At 39.2% G+C, this 21,154-nt stretch overlaps 1 protein-coding gene across 3 annotated transcripts in view; it reads left to right on the forward strand.

The window, feature by feature from the left end:
* The window catches only part of dock5 (dedicator of cytokinesis 5), a 30,849-nt gene extending 10,182 nt beyond the window's left edge, over positions 1-20,667 (forward strand). For 2 of the 3 annotated variants that reach the window (XM_077600877.1, XM_077600878.1), the window contains 40 exons: positions 1,113-1,185; positions 2,200-2,342; positions 2,498-2,623; positions 2,753-2,877; positions 3,327-3,425; positions 3,618-3,690; positions 3,794-3,897; positions 4,394-4,568; positions 4,822-4,919; positions 4,996-5,085; positions 5,171-5,271; positions 5,376-5,510; positions 5,592-5,703; positions 5,929-5,999; positions 6,158-6,264; positions 6,430-6,566; positions 7,317-7,412; positions 7,616-7,714; positions 7,936-8,106; positions 8,212-8,312; positions 8,581-8,639; positions 9,056-9,210; positions 9,455-9,540; positions 10,180-10,336; positions 10,431-10,471; positions 11,607-11,697; positions 11,775-11,894; positions 12,821-12,910; positions 13,330-13,434; positions 13,681-13,822; positions 14,155-14,236; positions 14,328-14,412; positions 14,543-14,629; positions 14,715-14,891; positions 16,315-16,398; positions 16,481-16,618; positions 16,803-16,975; positions 17,063-17,207; positions 18,400-18,861; positions 18,973-20,667. In XM_077600877.1, the coding sequence (XP_077457003.1) occupies positions 1,113-1,185; positions 2,200-2,342; positions 2,498-2,623; positions 2,753-2,877; positions 3,327-3,425; positions 3,618-3,690; positions 3,794-3,897; positions 4,394-4,568; positions 4,822-4,919; positions 4,996-5,085; positions 5,171-5,271; positions 5,376-5,510; positions 5,592-5,703; positions 5,929-5,999; positions 6,158-6,264; positions 6,430-6,566; positions 7,317-7,412; positions 7,616-7,714; positions 7,936-8,106; positions 8,212-8,312; positions 8,581-8,639; positions 9,056-9,210; positions 9,455-9,540; positions 10,180-10,336; positions 10,431-10,471; positions 11,607-11,697; positions 11,775-11,894; positions 12,821-12,910; positions 13,330-13,434; positions 13,681-13,822; positions 14,155-14,236; positions 14,328-14,412; positions 14,543-14,629; positions 14,715-14,891; positions 16,315-16,398; positions 16,481-16,618; positions 16,803-16,975; positions 17,063-17,207; positions 18,400-18,861; positions 18,973-19,074 (4,817 nt within the window). In that variant the 3' untranslated portion in view covers positions 19,075-20,667. The remainder of the gene's footprint in view (positions 1-1,112; positions 1,186-2,199; positions 2,343-2,497; positions 2,624-2,752; positions 2,878-3,326; positions 3,426-3,617; positions 3,691-3,793; positions 3,898-4,393; positions 4,569-4,821; positions 4,920-4,995; positions 5,086-5,170; positions 5,272-5,375; positions 5,511-5,591; positions 5,704-5,928; positions 6,000-6,157; positions 6,265-6,429; positions 6,567-7,316; positions 7,413-7,615; positions 7,715-7,935; positions 8,107-8,211; positions 8,313-8,580; positions 8,640-9,055; positions 9,211-9,454; positions 9,541-10,179; positions 10,337-10,430; positions 10,472-11,606; positions 11,698-11,774; positions 11,895-12,820; positions 12,911-13,329; positions 13,435-13,680; positions 13,823-14,154; positions 14,237-14,327; positions 14,413-14,542; positions 14,630-14,714; positions 14,892-16,314; positions 16,399-16,480; positions 16,619-16,802; positions 16,976-17,062; positions 17,208-18,399; positions 18,862-18,972) is intronic. The other variant, XM_077600879.1, reaches the window with a different exon arrangement.
* The last annotated feature ends 487 nt before the right edge of the window (positions 20,668-21,154 follow it).

Genomic DNA, 21,154 nt, shown 5'->3' on the forward strand with positions numbered 1-21,154 from the left:
TATAGATCTAAAACAATGTTTATTTTAGCTTTTTTTAAATATATCTTTAGATTTTACAAAATGTTTTTTGAACTAAAAACACAGAAAAAATGATTAAAAAATTACAATTATTGATTTAAAAGGGGGAAAATCAGGAAATTTAATATACATTTATACTCTTCATTTTAATTTGATCCTAAAACAGAAAGTCGGCACTCATGATTTACTTTCCCGGGCCACACAAAATGATGCGGCGGGCCAGATTTGGCCCCCCGGGCCGCCACTTTGACACATGTGGTTTATGTGATCTGCTAACAACATCAGGCTTTAGTAGACTGAAAATCAACGTAAATAAAAAAAACAATATCCCTTCTGTTTGTCTCCATGAGGTTAGGTTAGCATAGGGCTATGATTCGGACCACCACTTCAAACACCTGGAGACCACCCAAAGGATCCTGGTGGAAAACCAGGTGGTCCTCAGTGTCCATTTTCTTTCTATACAGTTCTTTTTATTTACAGCGCTTGTCAAAGCGCTCTTAAAATAAAGCTGAGTTGACTCGACCCAAGATTCTTTGATGTTGAGGCAAAAATTATATGTTAAGGGTGAAATATATGTCTTTTGATGGGTAAAACAAAAAGCATATGAGGGAAATTCACAAGAAGTCATCAGTCTACTTTGAGGAATACAACATACACAAGAATTTTAAATACTTTGAGGGAATGAAATTCCATTTAAGCTGTTATTGTGCAAGGAAGTTATGTTATTATTGGAAACATTGACAGACCAAACAATTTGTTGTTTTTTTATCATGTGAAATGTAACATTCCAATTTATGTGCTTTATGTGCTATAACAACAGATTTTTTTTCCTTATTGATTTTGGATGAATGTCACTTTAATTATACAATGTACTATATAAAATACCAGAGAGCTAAATGCACAGAGTCATTTTTACAATGTACTGTCATAATTATTGTTTACTTTGTCCAGTTACAGCATAAAACATAGATTTATGCAGATTGTTCGAATGTTGCCAGCAATTCTTTTAGGATAGGAATCTTTCAAAGTGTTTATTTTATTTTATTTTTTTAGAGACATTCGGAACAGTCTTTGATTATGTGATGTCATTGCAGTGATGGACATCACTGATATCGCTCATGGCAAAACTGACGATGAGGACAAACAGCATTTCATCCCTTTTCAGCAGTGAGTCTTGTGATGTTAGCATACTTTTTTACATAATTGAATTCATCAACTTTGCGTTAAAAAGTCACATGTTTGTTGATGGTGGAAATGTTCTGGACTCGCTTTTAACTTGCTCCGCTCAGAACTTCGCTACTCTGTCAGATCTGGATATTAATTCTACAAATCAATTTCAGTACGTCCAACACTTGGGATAAACCTATTGAAACTAAATTGCTGTTATTTATTCTATTTTTAAAAAACAAAACAAGATATGCTACTTCTTATATAATTGTAAAACTCGATTGTGCACCCAAATTCAAGTGGTTTGAACCAACATATGCATAGAGTGGGGCTTTATGTTAGATTTTCCACAAATGTTATTTTGGAAAAATACAAGCATTTTATAATTATTACTTTGTTGCAAATTGTGTTTCAAATCATCAGCAATCTGAAAATTTCCAGTCACAAAAATGTCCAAGTCATACACCATATTTTTTTCTCCTTTTTTTTTTTTTTTTAGCATTTTTCCAATGCACCCTTACAAAAAGATTTAAAAAAAAGCTAAAGTAACCTGAGCTCCCAGAAGCCTTTACTCCGGTGTATGCTCATTCGGCAAAACAGGTCAAAGCACTTTACCCGTTTCGTATGAATGACTTTGCAACCATGACGAAAGACACTCAGGATCTTAAAACTTCTACATTTCCAACCAGCAAAGAGGACAATGCTTAATATTTTGACTTCATGAATTAATCACACACTATCATACCATATTTGTGTGAATAAATAACGCTCAAAACTGTCTGAAGACATTGGCCATGAGGAACACCAAACATTTTTATGTCAAGTTGAAGCTTTCAGGTCATCAAATCCTCGTGCCACTATTCAATATGGCATAGACAGAACCATAGCCGAGGGCTATGGTGACATGACATCGTTCCCCTTTGATACAATTTGATGTCCATTTCTGTGTCAACTATCCGACGTGTGTTCGCGGCACGCCGGTTGTCTTATTTTTACCCTTGTGCGCTTTCTCAGGATTGCAATGGAGACCTACATTCGTCAGAGGCAACTCATCATGTCTCCCCTCATCCCGTCTCGAGTCATCGGCGAGAATGAGCCACTCACTGCTGTTTTCAACAAAGTCATTGCCACGAGGGAGGTCAATCATAAAGGCCAGGGTAAAATGAAGTGCTCCCATACGTTCCTTCCCCCGTGATTTGGGAGGTCGTTCCAAATTGACCTTTTTGTTTAGAGGGGGATAAATCACGGGGGACTACAATATCACAGTTTTTGTCGTGCGCCTCATTGGCTTTCTTTTCATGTCTGCTGGCAGGCTTGTTTGTGACCCTGAAGCTACTCCCGGGGGATCTTGCACAGGTCAGGAAAGACTACCCTCACTTCGTGGACCGGAGCACAGCCGTCGTCAGAAAAATGGGCTTTCCAGAAATCATCCTCCCAGGTGGCTTTGTTGCTCTTTGTTTGCTCTACATATGATTGGGTCATGTTCATTCTAATGGCCCGCAGAGCTGCAAGTAGGCCGCACAAATTGCTGCCACGTTTAGCCCGTCATCTATTCTCCTTTCTTTAGGCAACGTGAGGAACGATATTTACGTCACCTTGCTGCAGGGAGAGTTTGACCGTGGTAAAAAGAAGACACCCAAGAATGTGGAGGTCATATTGAGTGTGCATGATGACGAAGGCAATGCCATGGAGGTAGTAATAATAAGACATGATTGTTTCCAATACTGTAATGGCATGTCACAACATCCAATGACTATTTTGCACCGAGTATATTTTAAGTCAAATCACTTCTATTCAGGCATTTGATATTTTTATTGGGCAAACCGCTGCATAATTGCAGTCGCAGAGTGACCTACATTTAAACGTTGCTCTAACACCTAAAAGGGGGGAGGTGTCGTCTGTTATTTCTGATTGTCCATTAAATTGAAGATCTTTTTTTCGTTGGTTTAAGTATAGGTAATGCAATTTAAAAATGTCTTTCAAATTTTCACCCTTGAAAAATTGCTTTGACGGTCTAACTCTTCCATTAAATGATATGGTACACGGACGGTAGACTCCAATTTGTTGATGTGTAAATTCCCATGTAATGTTAACTTGTTCCAGCCTTTGGCGGAATATTCAATCTGAATTTCATTTCATAGAAGGCAATATTTCCTGGAGCTGGTTACGATGGCATCACAGAGTACAAGTCTGTCATTTACTACCAGGTGAAGCAACCTTGTTGGAATGAAACAGTGAAGGTGAGCTTACTAACATGCACCAGTGAGCATAACATCCTATCAGCTCAAATTTGATAGTGAAATTGACTTAGCACAGCTCAGTGTAACGGAATAATTCTAAAGGGTCAGAATGTACTGCTAATGATCATTTGCATACACCATCTTTTTATCTTGCCGATGTAATTCCTCTGATTTTTGTCTCCACTTTGCAAGGTGACAATTCCCATTGAAGATGTGTGCCGCTGTCACCTGAGGGTGACGTTTCGACATAGATCCTCCCAGGACTGTGAGTCACCCTGACATATTGTCACTTATTTGTATGACAAACACCCACGTGCAATCCCCCCACCACGGTAAATAGAGCTGATCTCTTCCACTTTATCCTTCAGCTAGGGACAAATCAGAAAAACCCTTCGGCATGGCTTTCGTCCGCCTAATGAGAGGAGATGGGACAACACTCAGGGATGGAAGGCATGAACCTATTGTCTATAAGGTAGTTTCTTTTTTAGCTTTATTATTTAAAGAACACTACAGTAATCCCTCGAATATCACGGTTAATGTAGACCAGACATGGCCGCGATAAACGAAAAACTGCAAAGTAGGGTTATAACTAACACAATACGTTTTTGCGCCTATACAGAAATACAAGTACAATTATCAAAAAGTGTATATTTATTAAATATTATAGCTATAAGCATAGCAAAAGACTGAAGAATGTATTAATATCTAAATATAATGTAGATATTTAAAAATGTAACTATTTTAAATGCTGTACTGACAGTGAAAATAGTTCCTCTCTGCTTGATATAAATAATAAAAAAAACTGGTAAATGGAAGTTTTAGTCTAAGTCCTTTGTCTTCTTGTGGCAATGGGTCCATTTTTCGCGATATTTGAGGGATTACTCGAATGTCACAGTAATTTGGGTATAGATGGAGCGGGATTGAACGCATGTTGTCCAGAGTCTTTTACTATCTGATGACTTTCTTAGGTCGATATGAAAAGGCCAGATGATGCAAAAGTTTATCTGACCTTGCCGGGGACGTGGGCTGAAGTGGAGGAGAAAGAGAAACAAACGGGAAAGCAGTTTCATCATTCAGGACCCGTCACCAAGGACAGCTTCCAGATTTCCACGCTTACTTGCTCCACTAAACTAACACAGAATGGTATTTATCAACTGTCATTTTTTTTCTTTTTAGATAATCAAAAAGTCTTGTTCACAAGGAGGGAGGTGCTGGAAGTTTTATTCCTATGGCATGTTAATTAAATTTAAACTTGTTTTGTTGTTGGTTAAATGCTTTATTCATTTTTGTTGATTGATGAAAATGCATTTGGTTTGGTATACATGCAATTTCATGTTCATCAAACTGAATTGATGCTGTGGAGACTTTTAAAATTGATGTGCTGATGCATTTTTAGTCGATCTACTCGGACTGTTGAACTGGAGGTCAAACCCAGACGATCTTGATCAGATCTTGCAGAGGCTGATGGAGGTCGAAGGAGGGGAGATAGTCAAAGTAAGTGCCACACTTATTTACAAGGTTTCAGTATCTTAATGATTTTTTTTTTGCCACGGTTTTCTTTTATTCACAGTTTCTCCAGGACACACTGGATGCTCTGTTTAACATCATGATGGAGACTTCAGAAAAGGATACCTATGACACACTGGTTTTCGATGCCTTGGTTAGTTATTTATCGGTTAGCTTCATCGCATATTCCTTGAGCATTTTCTCCATTTGCTGACTGTAGTTTCCTTATTTTTTTCCAGGTTTTTATAATCTCGCTCATCGGTGACATTAAATTCCAGCACTTTAATCCAGTCCTTGAAACCTACATCAACAAGCACTTCAGCGCCACGTTGGCTTACATGTGAGTCTTCTCACATCTGAAATCGCTCGCAATGGGACAAGCTTCATTTATGTTATTCCCCGCCTACCTTTAGTGTGTAATTAGAGGTAAAATTCCATTTCCAGGAAGCTTACCAAAGTGCTCAATCACTATGTGGGTCACGCGGAGGAGCCGGCCCTGACTGAGAAGCTCTATGCGGCACTCAAGGCTCTCAAGTATTTGTTTAGGTTTATTGTCCAGTCTCGGATCCTCTATTTAAGGTATATATATAGGTGCCTTTCATTTTCCCACATTTACTTGTCTTCTGGAAGATAAGCTTTACTATTTGATTCCCGTTACAGGTTCTATGGAAACAGTGAAGATGGAGATGCTTTCTCCAACTCCATTCGCTCTGTGTTTCTTTCATTCAATACTCTTATGGATAGACCACTTGACGAAGGAGTCAAAATAAAGGTTGGAGCCGTGTGCTTATGTTTTCGTCGCATTGATTTCCCGCTCTCTGTGAACTAAGCAGTTCGTTTCGTGACTTTACGTCTTGTCAAAGTGTGAATAGTTTAGCAAATCAATGATAAGGAAAATAGATGTCGGCTACACGCCGGTATTGTCTAGTAAAGAAATGTTGCTTCTAGGAGGTTTTTGTAGAATATATTAAGCAAGCAAAGCACACTGTGTTTTCAGGGGGCGATATTGAAATACCTCCCCAGCATCATCAATGACATCAAGTCTGTATTTGATCCTGTGGAGTTAAGGTAATTCTCAAGGGATTCTGCACTACCGCTAATGATATTTTTTTTCCACCCTGATTAATTTCAAAGCACTTTTCTACTGTGATGTCAACAACACATCACGCGAGCTGTTTTTGTTTGGAAAAATGTCAGCCTAAAAAAATGGAACTTTCCTTTTACAGCGTGCTGGTTGCAAAGTTTATTGAAAGCATTCCCGACTCTCAACTTGTGCGGCAGAAGCTTGGTTGCATGTGCAAAATGGTGGAGAGTGACCTTTTCATGCAGCCAGGTAGGTGTTTCGAAGCCAGAAGCCACATCATGAAATTTCCCACGAGATGCAATGAAAACAAAAACCTCTGCCTCACGCGCTCATAAAACTTTACCACAGCTCCCGCAGGGACGGGCAAAGCAGCACGACATTGCGCGACTTAATTTCTTTAATTTGTTTCCGCAGATTGCCGAGATGTGCTTCTGCCACTTGTCAATGACCAGCTGAGTGGGCAGTTGGACGATCACTCCAGTAAACCTGACTACGAGGCCTGCGTCCAAGTGCTTAGCACAGTGTTGGACATCCTAGATCGCAAGGATGTGGTAAGTAGTCGAAATGAAGGAATCATTTTGTTAATGCGACATGACCGGCGCATTGGTAATGGCGCTAATTGCACTGATTTTGCTCATAATAGAGTAATGATTTCATGCGACTACAATATAGTGATTGATGACAGTACATTTATGTTGTTGCCCTACATGTGTGTATAATTTGCTTTACCATTGACGGATGTATTTTGCAATAAAAGAAAAAACACCTAGTATAAATGACCTTCAAAAGACTTTCTCAAAGTCCATTGCAGACTTCTTACAGCTCTCATTATTGAGAAAATAATTTTCAAACAAAAATAATGTCCCAAACAAATGTCACTTTCCACATACACAGTCATAGGCTTAACAACAGGTGTATGTGATAACAGGTATTAATGAAGAAGAGCCCTTAATTTTGGTTACTCACATTTGATCTGCTAAAATTGTACTGGCATTGACAAGATGTCCATCCCCACTTCTTGGAAATTCCGGATTTATTTATGCTTTTTTTTGTATTTACAAGTTAATACAAACAACATCCACAGACTGCAAACAAATAAAAACCAAAATAACTACGGTTATGCCCCTCAACAACACCAGAAAGCTGATTTTCTTTATTTTCCAAATTTTATTTTCATTTTTTTTTTTACCCCATAACACTTAATTGGAGTGACCAATCAAGGATGACGTTTTCTACTGGTATACACATGATGAAGGTGTTGGCTTTCTCTTTCTAATATTCTAAAATACCCATTTTTGCAGGGTCCGACCAGGGAACATGTTCAACTGGTAATGGAGCGGCTACTTCGCAGAGTTAATCGCACAGTCATTGGCATGGACAGGGCTTCCCCTCTCATTGTAAGTGTCATGTTCCTACAGTTATGTCCTCGGGCTGTGCAAGCAAGCATTTATAATACTAAATGCTTTCTTTATAGAGGGGCAAACAAACAAGACAGTAATGTTTGTTAACGTTTGCTTGAGTAAAGCCAACATAAACCATAAGCTTTTGTGTGTGCAATTGTGAATGAATTTAATGGAAGAAATGACTTTCTTTGTGACAGGGCCACTATTTGTCCTGCATGACAGCCATACTGAAGCAGATGGATGACATGCATTACGCCCACTATATTGGCACCTTCAAGACAAGGCAGGATATCACTGTAAGTGTCCTGGTGGTGCCCTTGTTAGCTGCACGCCTTGAAACAAACTATCCACTAGGATGGACATTTTTTGCTTGTAAAGGTAGCATGCAATTGGTGAAAATGACATGATGTCAGACGGCTTGTAGTGTTCAGCAACAGTGCGTTTTTTTGTTTTTTTGGGGGGAGGGAACCAAATTGTCTTCAGATGACAGTTACTACGAAGCTTCTCTTATCAACAGGACTTCCTCATGGAGACGTTCCTCATGTTCAAGGATCTAATGGGGAAGGTCTTTCCTTTGGACTGGATGGTTATGAATCTGGTGCAGATGCAAGTTTTCCTGAGGGCCATCAATCAGTATTCTGATGTCCTCAACATGTATTTTTTAGACCAGGCACATTTTGAACTCCCGGTGAGTTTTCATTGATTTTATTTATTTATGTTCAAGGTTTTTCCCTTTTTATTCATTCAAAATCATTTGATGATTCACTATTTTAAACCTATGTGCCCTTCACAGCTGTGGAATAGCTACTTTCATTTGACTGTGGCATTCCTCACACATAAGATACTGCAACTGGAATCCTTTTCTCAAGAGAAACGCAACAAGATACTAAACAAGTGAGATTTTTTGGATTTGTGCGGTAAATTAATGTGTCAAACCCAAGTTGCAGTGTTGAAATTTTAATGATAGAATACAGGTCACATTTTATTTGGGCCATGTTGATGAAATGTGCACTCTTTTAACACTGAGGCACTTCCTTTATTTGTTTGGTAAAAACAATTGAGTTCGACATACGGAATACAGGAGAAGAGAGGGAAACTTTACAGCTTTTACACACAGGAAACATTTGTGGATTGTGTGCTCATTGACTTAAATTTCTTATAGATATGGTGATATGAGGATGACAGTTGGCTTTAAGATCAGAGACATGTGGTACAATCTTGGTGAGTATTTACAAGCATCTAATCCGGATCAGGGTTATGGTTTCATGTTTAAAAAATAAAGGGAAATTGTGAATAGTTTCCTTTTTAAATTCAAACACAAAAAAGTAGTTATTAAAAAAAAATCAATCGTTCTTTTTTAAAACAAAACCATGTATCTCAGACTTTTGTAAAGTCCAAATAAGCAAAACTGATTTTTTCATTTCAAATCTATTTCTGGGACAATCATGAAGTTGCACTGCTTGCAATGCAGGCAGAAAAACAAGACATTATTTTTTATGTTCAGTTTCACTGTACTGTTTCTTTGGGAGCATTATTATTGGATTGCCCTGCGTTTACTGTAAGATGAAGATGAATATTATTGCCTCTTCAAATCATGTTTGTACTCATCTGAGTGGTAATCTTTTGCTGCCCGGCAGGCCCCCATAAAATGAAGTTCATCCCAGCCATGGTCGGACCTATTTTAGAGGTCACACTGGTGCCTGAGCCTGATTTGAGAAAGGCCACGATTCCCATCTTCTTCGATATGATGCAGTGTGAGCATAATTTCAGCCCTGGGCGCACATTTGAAACGGTACAGTGTCCACTTTTATGCACTGTGTGTGTGTGTTTCTAATACTGTCATAGTTTTTTGATGAATCACTTGTGCTAGTATTTGACTATAAGCATGTTAGTGCCTGCATCTATCATCCTTTTTTGTGCAGAACAGAGAGGAACTATGCTACTTAGCTGTTTACCAAGTATATGTAGAAAATTAAGTGCAAATGCAACAAACAAAACTGTCATATAGAGTCATTTACCCATGATTTTCCTTTCAGTTTGAAAATGAACTGATCACAAAACTGGACCAAGAAGTCGAAGGAGGTCGAGGAGATGAGCAATACAAAGTCCTGCTGGAAAAAACGTAACTTTTGACACTCATTCCAATAGACACAATTTTCTTGCTTGCAGATTCCCCCCACTGAATAGACACAGATTTGGTCTGAAACTCTAGATCGTGGGTGTCAAACTCATTTTACTTCAGGGGTTACATTCACCCCAATTTCAGCGCAGAATATTTGTGTCCTAATTATTAAAAAGCGACATATATTTCATCTTCACACATTTCTCACATTTTTTTGTGCAAATGATAAGTTCACTTGCAAAATATTCTGATTTATTTATTTTGTAACTTTACATTTGAAGCCCCTGAAGAAATTGGCAGACATATCTGCTTTGATTAAAAATACAGGAGCAGAAAACATGTTGTAAAGGTCATTCCAGTGGAAAGAATCTTGTTTAATAACACACCAGAACAAAATATTTTTTATATGTAATAGTGGAGACAATCGTAGATAAAAGCCACAATTACCCAGAAGCCAACAAGTGGGCAGATATTTTATTTTTAACTGAGAAATTTGCCCTTTCCGTACTTAAATGCGTTAAGAAAACCGTCTCTCATGTGAAGGTCATTGAAACAAGATATGGTTTGTTGTGTGTGTTTATTTCTGCATCTGTCAAATATAATGGTTAAGTGATGATACTTGTGTACACGAAATTACAGGTTGCTGGAACACTGCAGACGCCACAGATATCTGTCGCAGCCAGGTGAGGAATTGGCGCTTCTGCTGAGTAGCCTCCTAGAGAATCTCCTGGCATATCGCACCATCACACATGATGAAAGTCCTGAGCATCGCATGAGCTGCACTGTCAACGTGCTGGTAAAACCCCCCTCCCGTCTTCCCCCAAAAAGGCTGACACATTGAGCTTGCCCTAAGGCAGTTATTTGACATGACACTTTGTTTGCTCCTCCAGAATTTTTACAAGGAAAAAAAGAGGGAGGACATTTATATTCGGTAAGTCAGCCAGCACTGTTGATAGCTACATTGACTATAGGTCCTGTAGGGTCAAATTAAAATGAATAAATTGTCGGATTGGGTTAAAGAAAGGTCTCCATTTGTTAGGCTCTTAACAAAGTATTTTTTTATCGCTTCATTTCTCTGCACCGTATTTTCACGACTATAAGGCGCACTTAAAAGTCTTAAATGTTCTCCAAAATAAACAGGGCACCTTATAATCCAGTGCGCTTTATATATGGACCAATACTAAAATTGTTATCACGATAAAATGAAATAAATCGGTCGATTGGGTACAGCATCCTCTACAGCTCTCACAACTATGGCAAGCAGCCCCCGACTCTACTATTTTTCCCGTAGAAAAAGTACTGCGCAGTGACTGCTGGGATATATAGTTCTTTTGTCAATACACCAAGTATGACGGCGAGCGCACTAATTTGGTGCTCGCCGTCATTCCAGCTGGATTTACAAAAGAACTCCTGCCGCTAGATGTTGGCGTGGACATCGACATCAACACAGCTTTACGTTACGCTAGCTACTATTTGCGAATGGATTGTGCCCGCCTGGACGAACGTATAAAACTCAGCGTTTTTGATGACTAATTTGGACAATTGTTCAATTCGGACACAGAAAATGAGGACTTTGATGGATTTGTGGGTGATGATGACGTGAGCACATTGTAAAATGGCTAAATAATGTACAACCGAACTCAGTTTTTTCTGCCGTTGCCTTTTTAAAAACGTGTTTTAGCGTAAGTCCGTATGTTTAAGCTGGTGTATGTTTTGCCATGCCTGGCTGCGTCTTTAAAACCGGTGCGTCCTCTGTGTGTGTCAAATACAGAAATAGCACTCGTTACTGACACTGCGCCTTTAAATGCGATGGGCCATATAGTCGTGAAAATACGGTAGTTGAAATAAGGTCATCGTGTTGATAAGTGCATGAAATGTGCATATTGACGGCAATGTGTTCGGAGTCAGCTGGGTTTGGCTCCAGCACCCCCCGCGACCCTAAAGAGGATAAAGCGGAAAATGAGATGAGGTGTCTAAACAGATTTAATGTATTTAGAAGAAAATCATGAAATTGACCTTATAAGCATCATTTTAAGTGTTCCTTCAGGCTGTGTTCTTTTAAATAGGTACTTGTACAAGCTGCGCGATTTACACCTGGACTGTGAAAATTACACGGAGGCCTCCTACACGCTGCTGCTACATGCTGAATTACTTGAGGTCTGTCATATCAAGATGATGATTTCTCTTAGTCTAAAAGACTGCTGCTGTTGATTTCAACTTGGATTTTGTTTCAGTGGTCTGACAAAGCCTGTGCAGCTCATCTAATCCCAAGAGATGGAAAGCATGTGTGGACACAGCAGGAGTTGAAGGAAAGACTCTTCCAGGAGATCATATGTTATTTGGACAAGGGCAAGGTAAGTATTTCCAGCTAAGCCACTGTATTGAGGTCACTGTAATTATGAGCACGTTAGCTCCTAGAATCATTTCAATTTATTACCCCTGCAAAGGTATTCATTCGTTATCTGTACCGCTTATCCCAAGGGTGTCAAACTCGGGTTGTTTCGCGGGCTGCATTAACGTCAACTCCATTTCATGTGGGCCGGACCATTTTAGATATAATTAGATTTTTTTTATTATAAATGGATAAAAAGACCTAAATAGTCTGTTTTTTTTAGATCTAAATGTTTGAGCTTTTTTTTCTTAGTAACGGCAAAGTCTTTAAAAATATAATTCCAAAAGGAACTAAAATAATTTTTAAATTATGTTCAATATTAAAGTGGAAAAGAGAAAATATTTTTATAGATTTATTTTTAGATTTTACAAAATGTGTTTTGAACTAAAAAGAAAGAAAAAAATGGATTAAAATTGCAATTATGGATTTTAAAAAGTGGAAAATCAGGAAATATAATATACATCTATAATCTTCATGATCCTAAAACAGAAAATCGGCACTCATGATTTACTTTCTCAGGCCGCACAAAATGATGTGGCGGGCCAGATTTGGCCCCATCGGCCACCACTTTGACACCTGTGGCTTATCCTCTCAAGGATTGCAGGGGGTGCTGGAGCCAATCCCATCCAACTATGGGCACCAGGCAGGGGAGACCCTGAATCAGTGGATAGCCAATCACAGGACACTAAGAGACAAAAGACAACCATTCACGCTCACACTCATACCTTGGTGCAATTTAGAGTGTCTATCCAGCTTAGTAATGTTCAAAATGTCAAATATTACAGCTGGTTATTAATGGTTATTCATGGAGGCTGTGAGCTGTATTACCAGATTCGATTTGTACACCCACGTTTGACTTTATGAACTGAAGTATGTATGTCTTCGCAGATGTGGGAGAAGGCCATCGAGCTCGGCAAAGAGTTAGCCAAGATGCACGAGAGCCACATGTTTGACTTCATGGAGCTTAGCCAGCTGCTGGTAAGTAGCTACACGTGCATTAAAAAACAGTGCAAACCGAAAATAGCAACTATAGAGATGTGGCCTTTTTAATTTCACTTGAAGCTTATTTCTGATGAATAATAGTGGAAATGTGTCAGGCTGCCAGAGGCTGAGTGCAATTACTTACTAAAAAACACTCAAGAATTTCAAGCAGGGTGTGTGGATGCGTGTACCTGATTTTCCCACATTTGCTTCCTGATGTGGTGTTTAAATTTGAATGTATTTTGATGAATTACGAATTGAAATATAGTGCACGTATGACCACGAGTCATAACCAAATCGTGTGTCAGCTGTTGTTTGCCGTATTAACCGCCTTGCGTTATGAACTGTTGAATTGAGAAAACGCAAACAGCAAACAGACTGCATACAATATGTTAAATTTTCATTATCTCTTGCAGAAAAAACAGGCAGAGTTCTATGAAAAAATTATGCACGCCATGCGACCACAGCCAGAGTACTTTGCTGTTGGGTATTATGGTCTCGGATTCCCTTCTTTCCTCAGGGTAGGAATTGATTGCTTATTTCAAGGATTTAAAAAAAACATACAACTTTACTTATTCAATGAACATGCACTTATCCTTTTTTGGGATTACATTGATGATCTTAAGGCAAGGGCAATGTCACCAGTTTTTATTTTATTTATTAGTCTTTACTAAGGGTGGCATGACTGCATTGCCAAAATATCAAGTATATGTTGTTGGTGTTGCTTTTTTTCAGGTGAGGTAATATATGTTTTCCATTCTTTCTAGAACAAGATTTTCATCTACAGAGGCAAAGAATATGAGTGGCTTGAAGACTTCAGTCAGAAACTGCTCTCTCAGTTCCCAAACGCGGTCCGCATGACCAGCACAGCACCCCCTGGAGATAATATCAGTAACTCTCCTGGACAGCGTATCCTTCAATTTTGGAAAACTGTTAAGGTGTTGTGTTCAACATGTCTGTCCTTTTTTGGCGAAAATGGAACTGGGTTTGAAAAAAACAGAAAACCTGTGATCTTTTCCATTATCTTGCTCACAAAGATTCCTTTTAGTGTTGGTTTGATTTTTAATCTATTGAATAGCCTTGTTTGATAGGTTTTTCTTTTAAAACACAATGAACAAAAAAACCCTTGGTGTTTATTGTGACACACTTTTTTGTTTTTAAAATGAAAGAATGAAGACATCTGTATAATTTGACTTTGCTTGCACAGTACAGCTCGTCTTTATCCTCAGCCGAACTTCCAGACATCCAGTGCTTTACTGTCAAGCCAGTGCTCATTGTGCCTCATCAGTTTAAGGACAAGGGTGTTCCAGAGCAGATATTAAAGTGATCAATAGTTCCTTTAAACTCCACGGAATGATGATGAATAGTCATTTTAAGGTCCCGTCACTGAAGCCGCAACTCTCTGTTCTCACAGTTATTACCGAACCAACGAAGTGGAGCAATTCCAGTACTCTCGGCCCTTCAGAAAAGGTGAAAAAGATCCAGACAACGAGTTTGCAGTGAGTACGTTTTAATGTTCTTGACAGATGGAAACTCCTTTTTCTGTCGCATGTCATTCCCTCAGATGTTTCCAAAAGCCTCTTATTTTTGCACACACTGCAAACTCACTCTTTGAACTCTCCCTTGCAGACGATGTGGATCGAGAGAACCACTTACATCACAGCCTACAGTTTCCCCGGGATTCTGAAATGGTTTGAAGTGAAATCCGCCTCTGTGGTAAGCAGTGTTCTCATTTTGTTTTCCACTTTTTACATTTTTAACATTCCTCCAAACTATTTCCAAACACTGTGTTCGTGGGCAGGAGGAGATCAGTCCGTTGGAGAATGCCATAGAGACCATGGAGATGGCAAACGAGAAGCTGAGCAACCTGGTACAGCAGCAAGCCTGTGATCGCACATTGTCTATCAACCCACTGTCCATGATGCTCAGCGGCATTGTTGATCCCGCTGTCATGGGTGGTTTCTCCAACTATGAGAAGGTGGGTGGCAATCCTCTTTCAGGATATAATGTTTACTGTCCCTCTGTTCGCCACATGCTTGGTGGTTTTAACTGTGTGCAAGGGCTGAAAATAACTGGGATGGAAACGTATGGGCGCTTACTACCGTTTGCCAAATGACACACAAGAGAAGAAATGGGGCCTGAATTTAGGTGTCGGATAAATGCAGTGTCTGTACAAGGCAGTTGTGTTAATGGTTAAATAGACTTTTTTTATGGAGCCAATGTACAATTTTTTGGACGCTGTTGAAATCTGGTCTGATCACATGAATTATTTTCAGCGGATCAGAATAGGGTGAAAAAAATTGAATCATTCAATTGTTTTTGTTTTAGTTAGTGATGTTAAGCACTGTAAAATTGATGAATGTTCATTTTGAATTTCTGTTTTTACTGCAAGTATTGTATTTTTCAAAATGAGTTTATTATTAGTATGCTGACCATGATTGGCTGAGGTAGGCACCAGCACCCCCACAATCCTTGTGAGGATAAGTGGTATAGATGAATGAATGAAAAGTTTATTATAAATTATTATTATTGGCTTTTTATTTTATGGGAAACCCAGGATCAGGAAAAAAAAATGTGTGTATGTGTGTATGTATATATATATATATATATATATATATATATATATATATATATATATATATATATATATATATATATATATATATATATATATATATATATATATATATATATATATATATATATATATATATATATATATATATATATATATATATATATATATATATATATATATATATATATATATATATATATATATATATATATATATATATATATATATATATATATATATATATATATATATATATATATATATATATATATATTATTTTTTTCTGGAAACAAATCTGAAAAAAAAAAAAAAAATATATATATATATATATATATATATTTTCTGATCCTGATATTTATATAGATATAGATAAAGATATAAATTTGCTTGTCCCCGTCTTTAATAATTGCTGGACTATTGAATCAGGACTCTATTTGGCAGCTTCTAAAAAGTAGGCAACTCGGGTACAAAAATATGAAATCAGGTCATTTAAAAAAACAACCAATATCTTTCTTTTCTTAAAGCACTTACTAGTCATTTGCAGTGCATGAAATATGCCAATTGATCAAATAAACGTTCCCTTCAAGGCAACATTTTCTATTCTCTGCAGAATTGCTCAGTAAATACACTTCTAATGTATGTTTTATCCCTATCCCCCAAAAGAAAATGACGGCCATGAATTCTGGCTGGCCTCGAGCCGGCTCCGTTCAGAAGGGAACTGCTGGGGCTCATTTGTGACTGTCGTGAAACATGTAGTTTAACTTTAGGGCAAGCTTTAAAATGTGCATGTTTAAGATGTTATAAAATGCTTCCTCCTTTTTAGGCCTTCTTTACTGACACCTACATCCACGAACACCCAGAAGACCACGAGCGTATTGAGGTCCTTAAACACCTCATTGCCCTGCAGGTAAATAAATCCTCGTACCGGCGTCGCTCGCCACTGACACAGGTCTAACGTGTTGCATAATAATCTAACTGCCCCTCCCCAGATCCCTGTCTTGGCAGATGGCATTCGTATCCACGGGGAGAAGGCAACAGAGCAGCTGAAACCCTTACACAACCGCCTGGTCACTTGCTTCCAGGACCTTCGGGAGAAAGTGGAGAAGCATTACGGCGTCATAACCTTGGTGTGTTGTCAGGAAACTTCATTTTAAAGGAAGTCATTTACTAACTTGACTCTTTAGCCTTCCTTCCTACCACGCTGTTCACATTCAAAGGAGAGCGTGCTTTTTTCAATTTTTAATTTTGTTTTTTTTAACTGCGTCTCCTACGTATTTGGCCCTGTTGATCAATCCTATTTGTGTATCCCAGCCATGCTCGCTCACAGAGAGAAAAAAGAGCCGCGTGGGCTCGGTGGTGATGCCCTACATCCTGTCCTCCACGCTGCGTCGCATGTCCACCGTCTCAACCGTCTCCAACACCTCCTCGGCGCTCTCCAGCGGCTCGGCGTCCTCCGAGGGACCCTCGGGCATTTCCTCCCAAGAGTCAGTCTCTGTTGTCTTCACCTGCTCGTTTGGACTGGTCTTATCTTCAGACTTCTGTTTTTGCTCTCTTCTAATATTCCCAACTAGCTCCTTGTTGTCCCGCCCCAGCGATCGTAGGACCTCCGTGTTGTCCCGCTCGGAGGAAGATAACAGGATAGGGAGAAAGAACAGGAAGGAATGGAGTGTGAGCAAGTCTCAGGTCCTGCTGGAAAGACAATCGGACGCAGATGAGGCGAGTGCTAATAATGTTGCAGAATTGGAGGACATTTTACAACCCGCTTCTCTAATTTTGAATAGTACACATACAAAATTATACGTTTTTGACTAAATTTACTTGGCACAAAAAACCTAAATGAGTCTGAACTAACCCCTAAAATTATTACAAGCCACTTATGTTCGGTACTCGGCCGTTTGGTCGCCCGGAAGGTTATTGATAATTACCATTTAAAATTGTTGCTCAAATTCCCTAAATACAAACTGTGAATTATTATTTAGTCATACTTAAAGCCCTATTAATTATTAGGCTAAAGAAAAGCTCCAAATTTCCCATACTTTTATTGTGTTTTGTTGGAGAACTTGTTAAGACCCTGACTGACGTAGCTTCTTAAAGGGACAACTCATGTACATACAAACTCTTCTACACTCACACGTCGGCTCAGTGAAACTGCTCAGGGCCATTGTTGGCTTTTTTTGATGCGTAGACTGTGTTGTTTTACCTTGTTTTGTCGCCGGACGTTTTGTCGCCGGACTTTTGGTCGCCGGACTTTTGGTCGCCGGACTTTTGGTCGCCGGACTTTTGGTCGCCGGACGTTTGGTCGCCGGACTTTTGGTCGCCGGACGTTTGGTCGCCAGACATTTGGTCGCCGGTTGTATGGGTCCGGGCGACCAAACGTCCGGGCGACCAAACGTCCGGGCGACCAAACGTCCGGGCGACCAAACGTCCGGCGACCAAAAGTCCGGCGACCAAACGTCCGGTCACGCTTATGTTCTTAACCTTTTTATCGCGGTAGAAAAAGAAAAAAGATAAAACAGAATCATGATAGGCTAGTCTTGGAATAATAGCTTTTTAAAACACAATTCCTGTATAATACGACTTTGTTCACAGCGATTTAGTCAAATATTGTAAATATCAAAAACATTATGTAATAAAATGTTACCATCATACTGTAAGATGAGCTAAACCAGCCCTTAAGACAATATGATGCATTATTAATGAGTATGTAACAGAAAATCTTAGAAGTGAAGACCTGTTTTTTTTCCCCAGGCTTTTAAAGTCAAAATGTCCTCCGATTCCAGAACAACCCCGATGTTCTGAGCTGTTATTTTTAAATCCCACAAAGCACAACCATCCCCATCTTATTTAGCCATCCAGATGTGAATTGGGAGTAGCTCACGCTCTCGGTTTTATTACACTTTAATTCCAGAGTACTACAGAGAGGCAGCAGCGGCCCAAGAGTTTACAACTGAACGACAGACGACTGACGCTCTCCTTGTTCCAGGGCGTCTCATCTCAGCTCAGCCTGTCCAATCCACTCAGTCCTCTACCTGCCTCTCCTCACACGCCTCACACACCACGCAGCTCAAGTATGCAAGGCAACCTCCCACCCCAAACCCCCACGGAACCTGTCATCGTTTTATTTTCCATCATTCCTGACAAATATAACAGCATTCTGTTCCAAAATTCGGTCTCCCGCGTACAGTATTGTATCTTCGCAGATGCACACACCACCTGGTTAGCTTTCTTTTTTTCTCCCTCCCGTGCGCTAGGCTTTTCATCGCTCCTCAGCGACAACGATGCCAACGCCATCGACACCCCAGGGATCCCTCCGCCGATGCCTCCAAAGAAACACCCGCACGAGATTGACACCCTCGCGCTGCCTTCAGAGGTAACGTCGCCTACGAGAAAGAAAAAAAAATCCAACCCGCCAATGCATATTTAAGGGCATATAAACAGTCAAATAACGGGAAAAATACAACAGGTCTCTTCTTCTTTGCAGTTCATTCCCCCGCTGCCGATGAAAATTGATAGCAAACCTCCACCGCCGCCTCCCAAGACACGGAAGTCCATGTTCCCCTCGTACGAGCACAGCCCCCAGTAAGGGACGCCGCGTAGGCCGTAAAGATGTGATGCTGTCATCAAGTAGCGGTGAGACCATAAGGACGCGATACCGTAATCAAGTAGTAGTGGAACAAAATAACAGTTAACAACCGATGCAGGATCATCTTTGACATGTGTTTACAGGACTGTTGGGTTTTTGAGATCTTTTCTATGCCAAGTCGCCAGTTTTAGGGGCTGTTTTACGGCCCTGGAGAAAATATTATGACAGAATAATAGTTTTGGGTACCACTGTTTTTTATGAACTTGTTTTTTTTTCCTAATCAAAGAAAAAACGCTTAATGCTGCTTAAAAGTATTCCATATTTTCAGAGGAAAAGCTGGATTGCATAGTTTACGATAATCACGAGCAAGCAATACAACGGTTCATTTACAATTGCGGTGCGGGTGTTTAAGCGTTTATGTTTTCGAAACACTGGATTGCCTTATTGAATGTTATGCATATTTGTTGTCGTTTGTTTATGATGTGGATACTGTAACTCTTTGCCCCCAAGGAGCATCATGTTGGTGCTTTTTACTCAGAGGAATAGTTTGGCATTTCTTGTTGAATGGTCGTTCTTCAAAAGATCAATGCGTTGCACAGTGTCCAAAGGAGTGGAAGCCTTCATCTGATCTCAACCACGCACCAAAAGCGAGACTCCACCTGAGCCAGTAAGAATTAAGATATTGTACAAACCTCTGCATTTTTAGACGTTATTTGAGAAATTTGATGAATTTACACGAATGTCTAGCTACAACTAGTCCTACTCTCCCCATAAAAACAGGAAACAAAAAAAAAATCCCCCAAAATATTTGTCTTCGCCTCTCAACTAGTCTTACACGATACCATTTATTGGCTCCCAATACCGATTCCAGCACCACAATGGGATATCGGCCATTACCGATCAATACGTTTCTTTGGGACAAAATAAATACATTTAAATAGTAAATTAAACTCGCTTTAATGTAAAGTCATTTCAATGGTGGCTTGGACAGACATTTCTTAACCCATTGAACCAACTCAAGTGAAGCCTTCCGTGTAAGAAATAAAACTAAGAATTGTTCAGTTAGAAAGAAAATCTGCTTGGCTTCAAAATCAGAATTGAATAAACAACGGGTGTTGTTTTTCGAGTCAGGAATCCAAAATTGCCCTAAATCAGTACCCTTTGAGTACCCCCGGTGTCGTTCTAAGAACTGTGTGTTGCTTCTGTTGTTTTTTAGCTAATGAGCTCCCATTTGCATCAACGCTTCACATGTATTACAATAGAATATCAAACTATTTCTTTTGGAAATTCCTATACACTGTACGGCACAAAACATGGATGCCTTTTGAAGTTGCATTCATATTTCCATGGTTTTCCTGTGTATTACCGCAATTAACTTATTGTTCATTGAATTTAATTTTTTTTAAAATGATTTTGCACATCCAGTGTGCGCAGAGATGACTCATCGCATGAATACTGTCTCGCACAATTGTTGTACATGTGTCCTTAGATTTACAATTGTTCTTTTTGTCTGTTTTACTTTTCCAAAAGAATTTTCAGTTTTCTATAGCACACAAGAATCAAACCAAAATTAAACATCCATTTCATACAATGTTTCGAAAAGGTTGTTTCTGACTCTGCCAGGCCTTCTCTTTTATTCTCATGTTGTTACCATACCAACCAGACTTCTTTACACCTAGTCAAGGTTGCAGCCTCTAAGATAAAGAAAACTGAGGCTGATGTGTTTCTAACACAATTAGTGTAAGTGATGGGAAATGCTGACGGTTAAACTAACACAAATCTCCAAACGGCTCCTGTGTCCCTCAAGAATGTCTTTAGGGAGTCACAAGGATGTTTAGTAGGAGATGTTTGATGGTTCTTGTCTCTGTTAATCTGGATTGCTGATGCCTTTTCAGAGAGTATACTACAGGATATCCCATCTGCACTGCGTATCCTGCAAGAAACAACAATTTCACCCACGCAGACAAATGTTGGTTTCTAGTTTGATGTGTCAGAAGCCTCAGTTGCTATGGAAATTGCCACCTCTATGCTATACATGCTATCACATGTGCAACTTTATGCCGGCGGCAATCTTTGTTTA

This window comes from Stigmatopora argus, chromosome 5, assembly GCF_051989625.1.
Source record: "Stigmatopora argus isolate UIUO_Sarg chromosome 5, RoL_Sarg_1.0, whole genome shotgun sequence".
Lineage (NCBI taxonomy): Eukaryota > Metazoa > Chordata > Actinopteri > Syngnathiformes > Syngnathidae > Stigmatopora > Stigmatopora argus.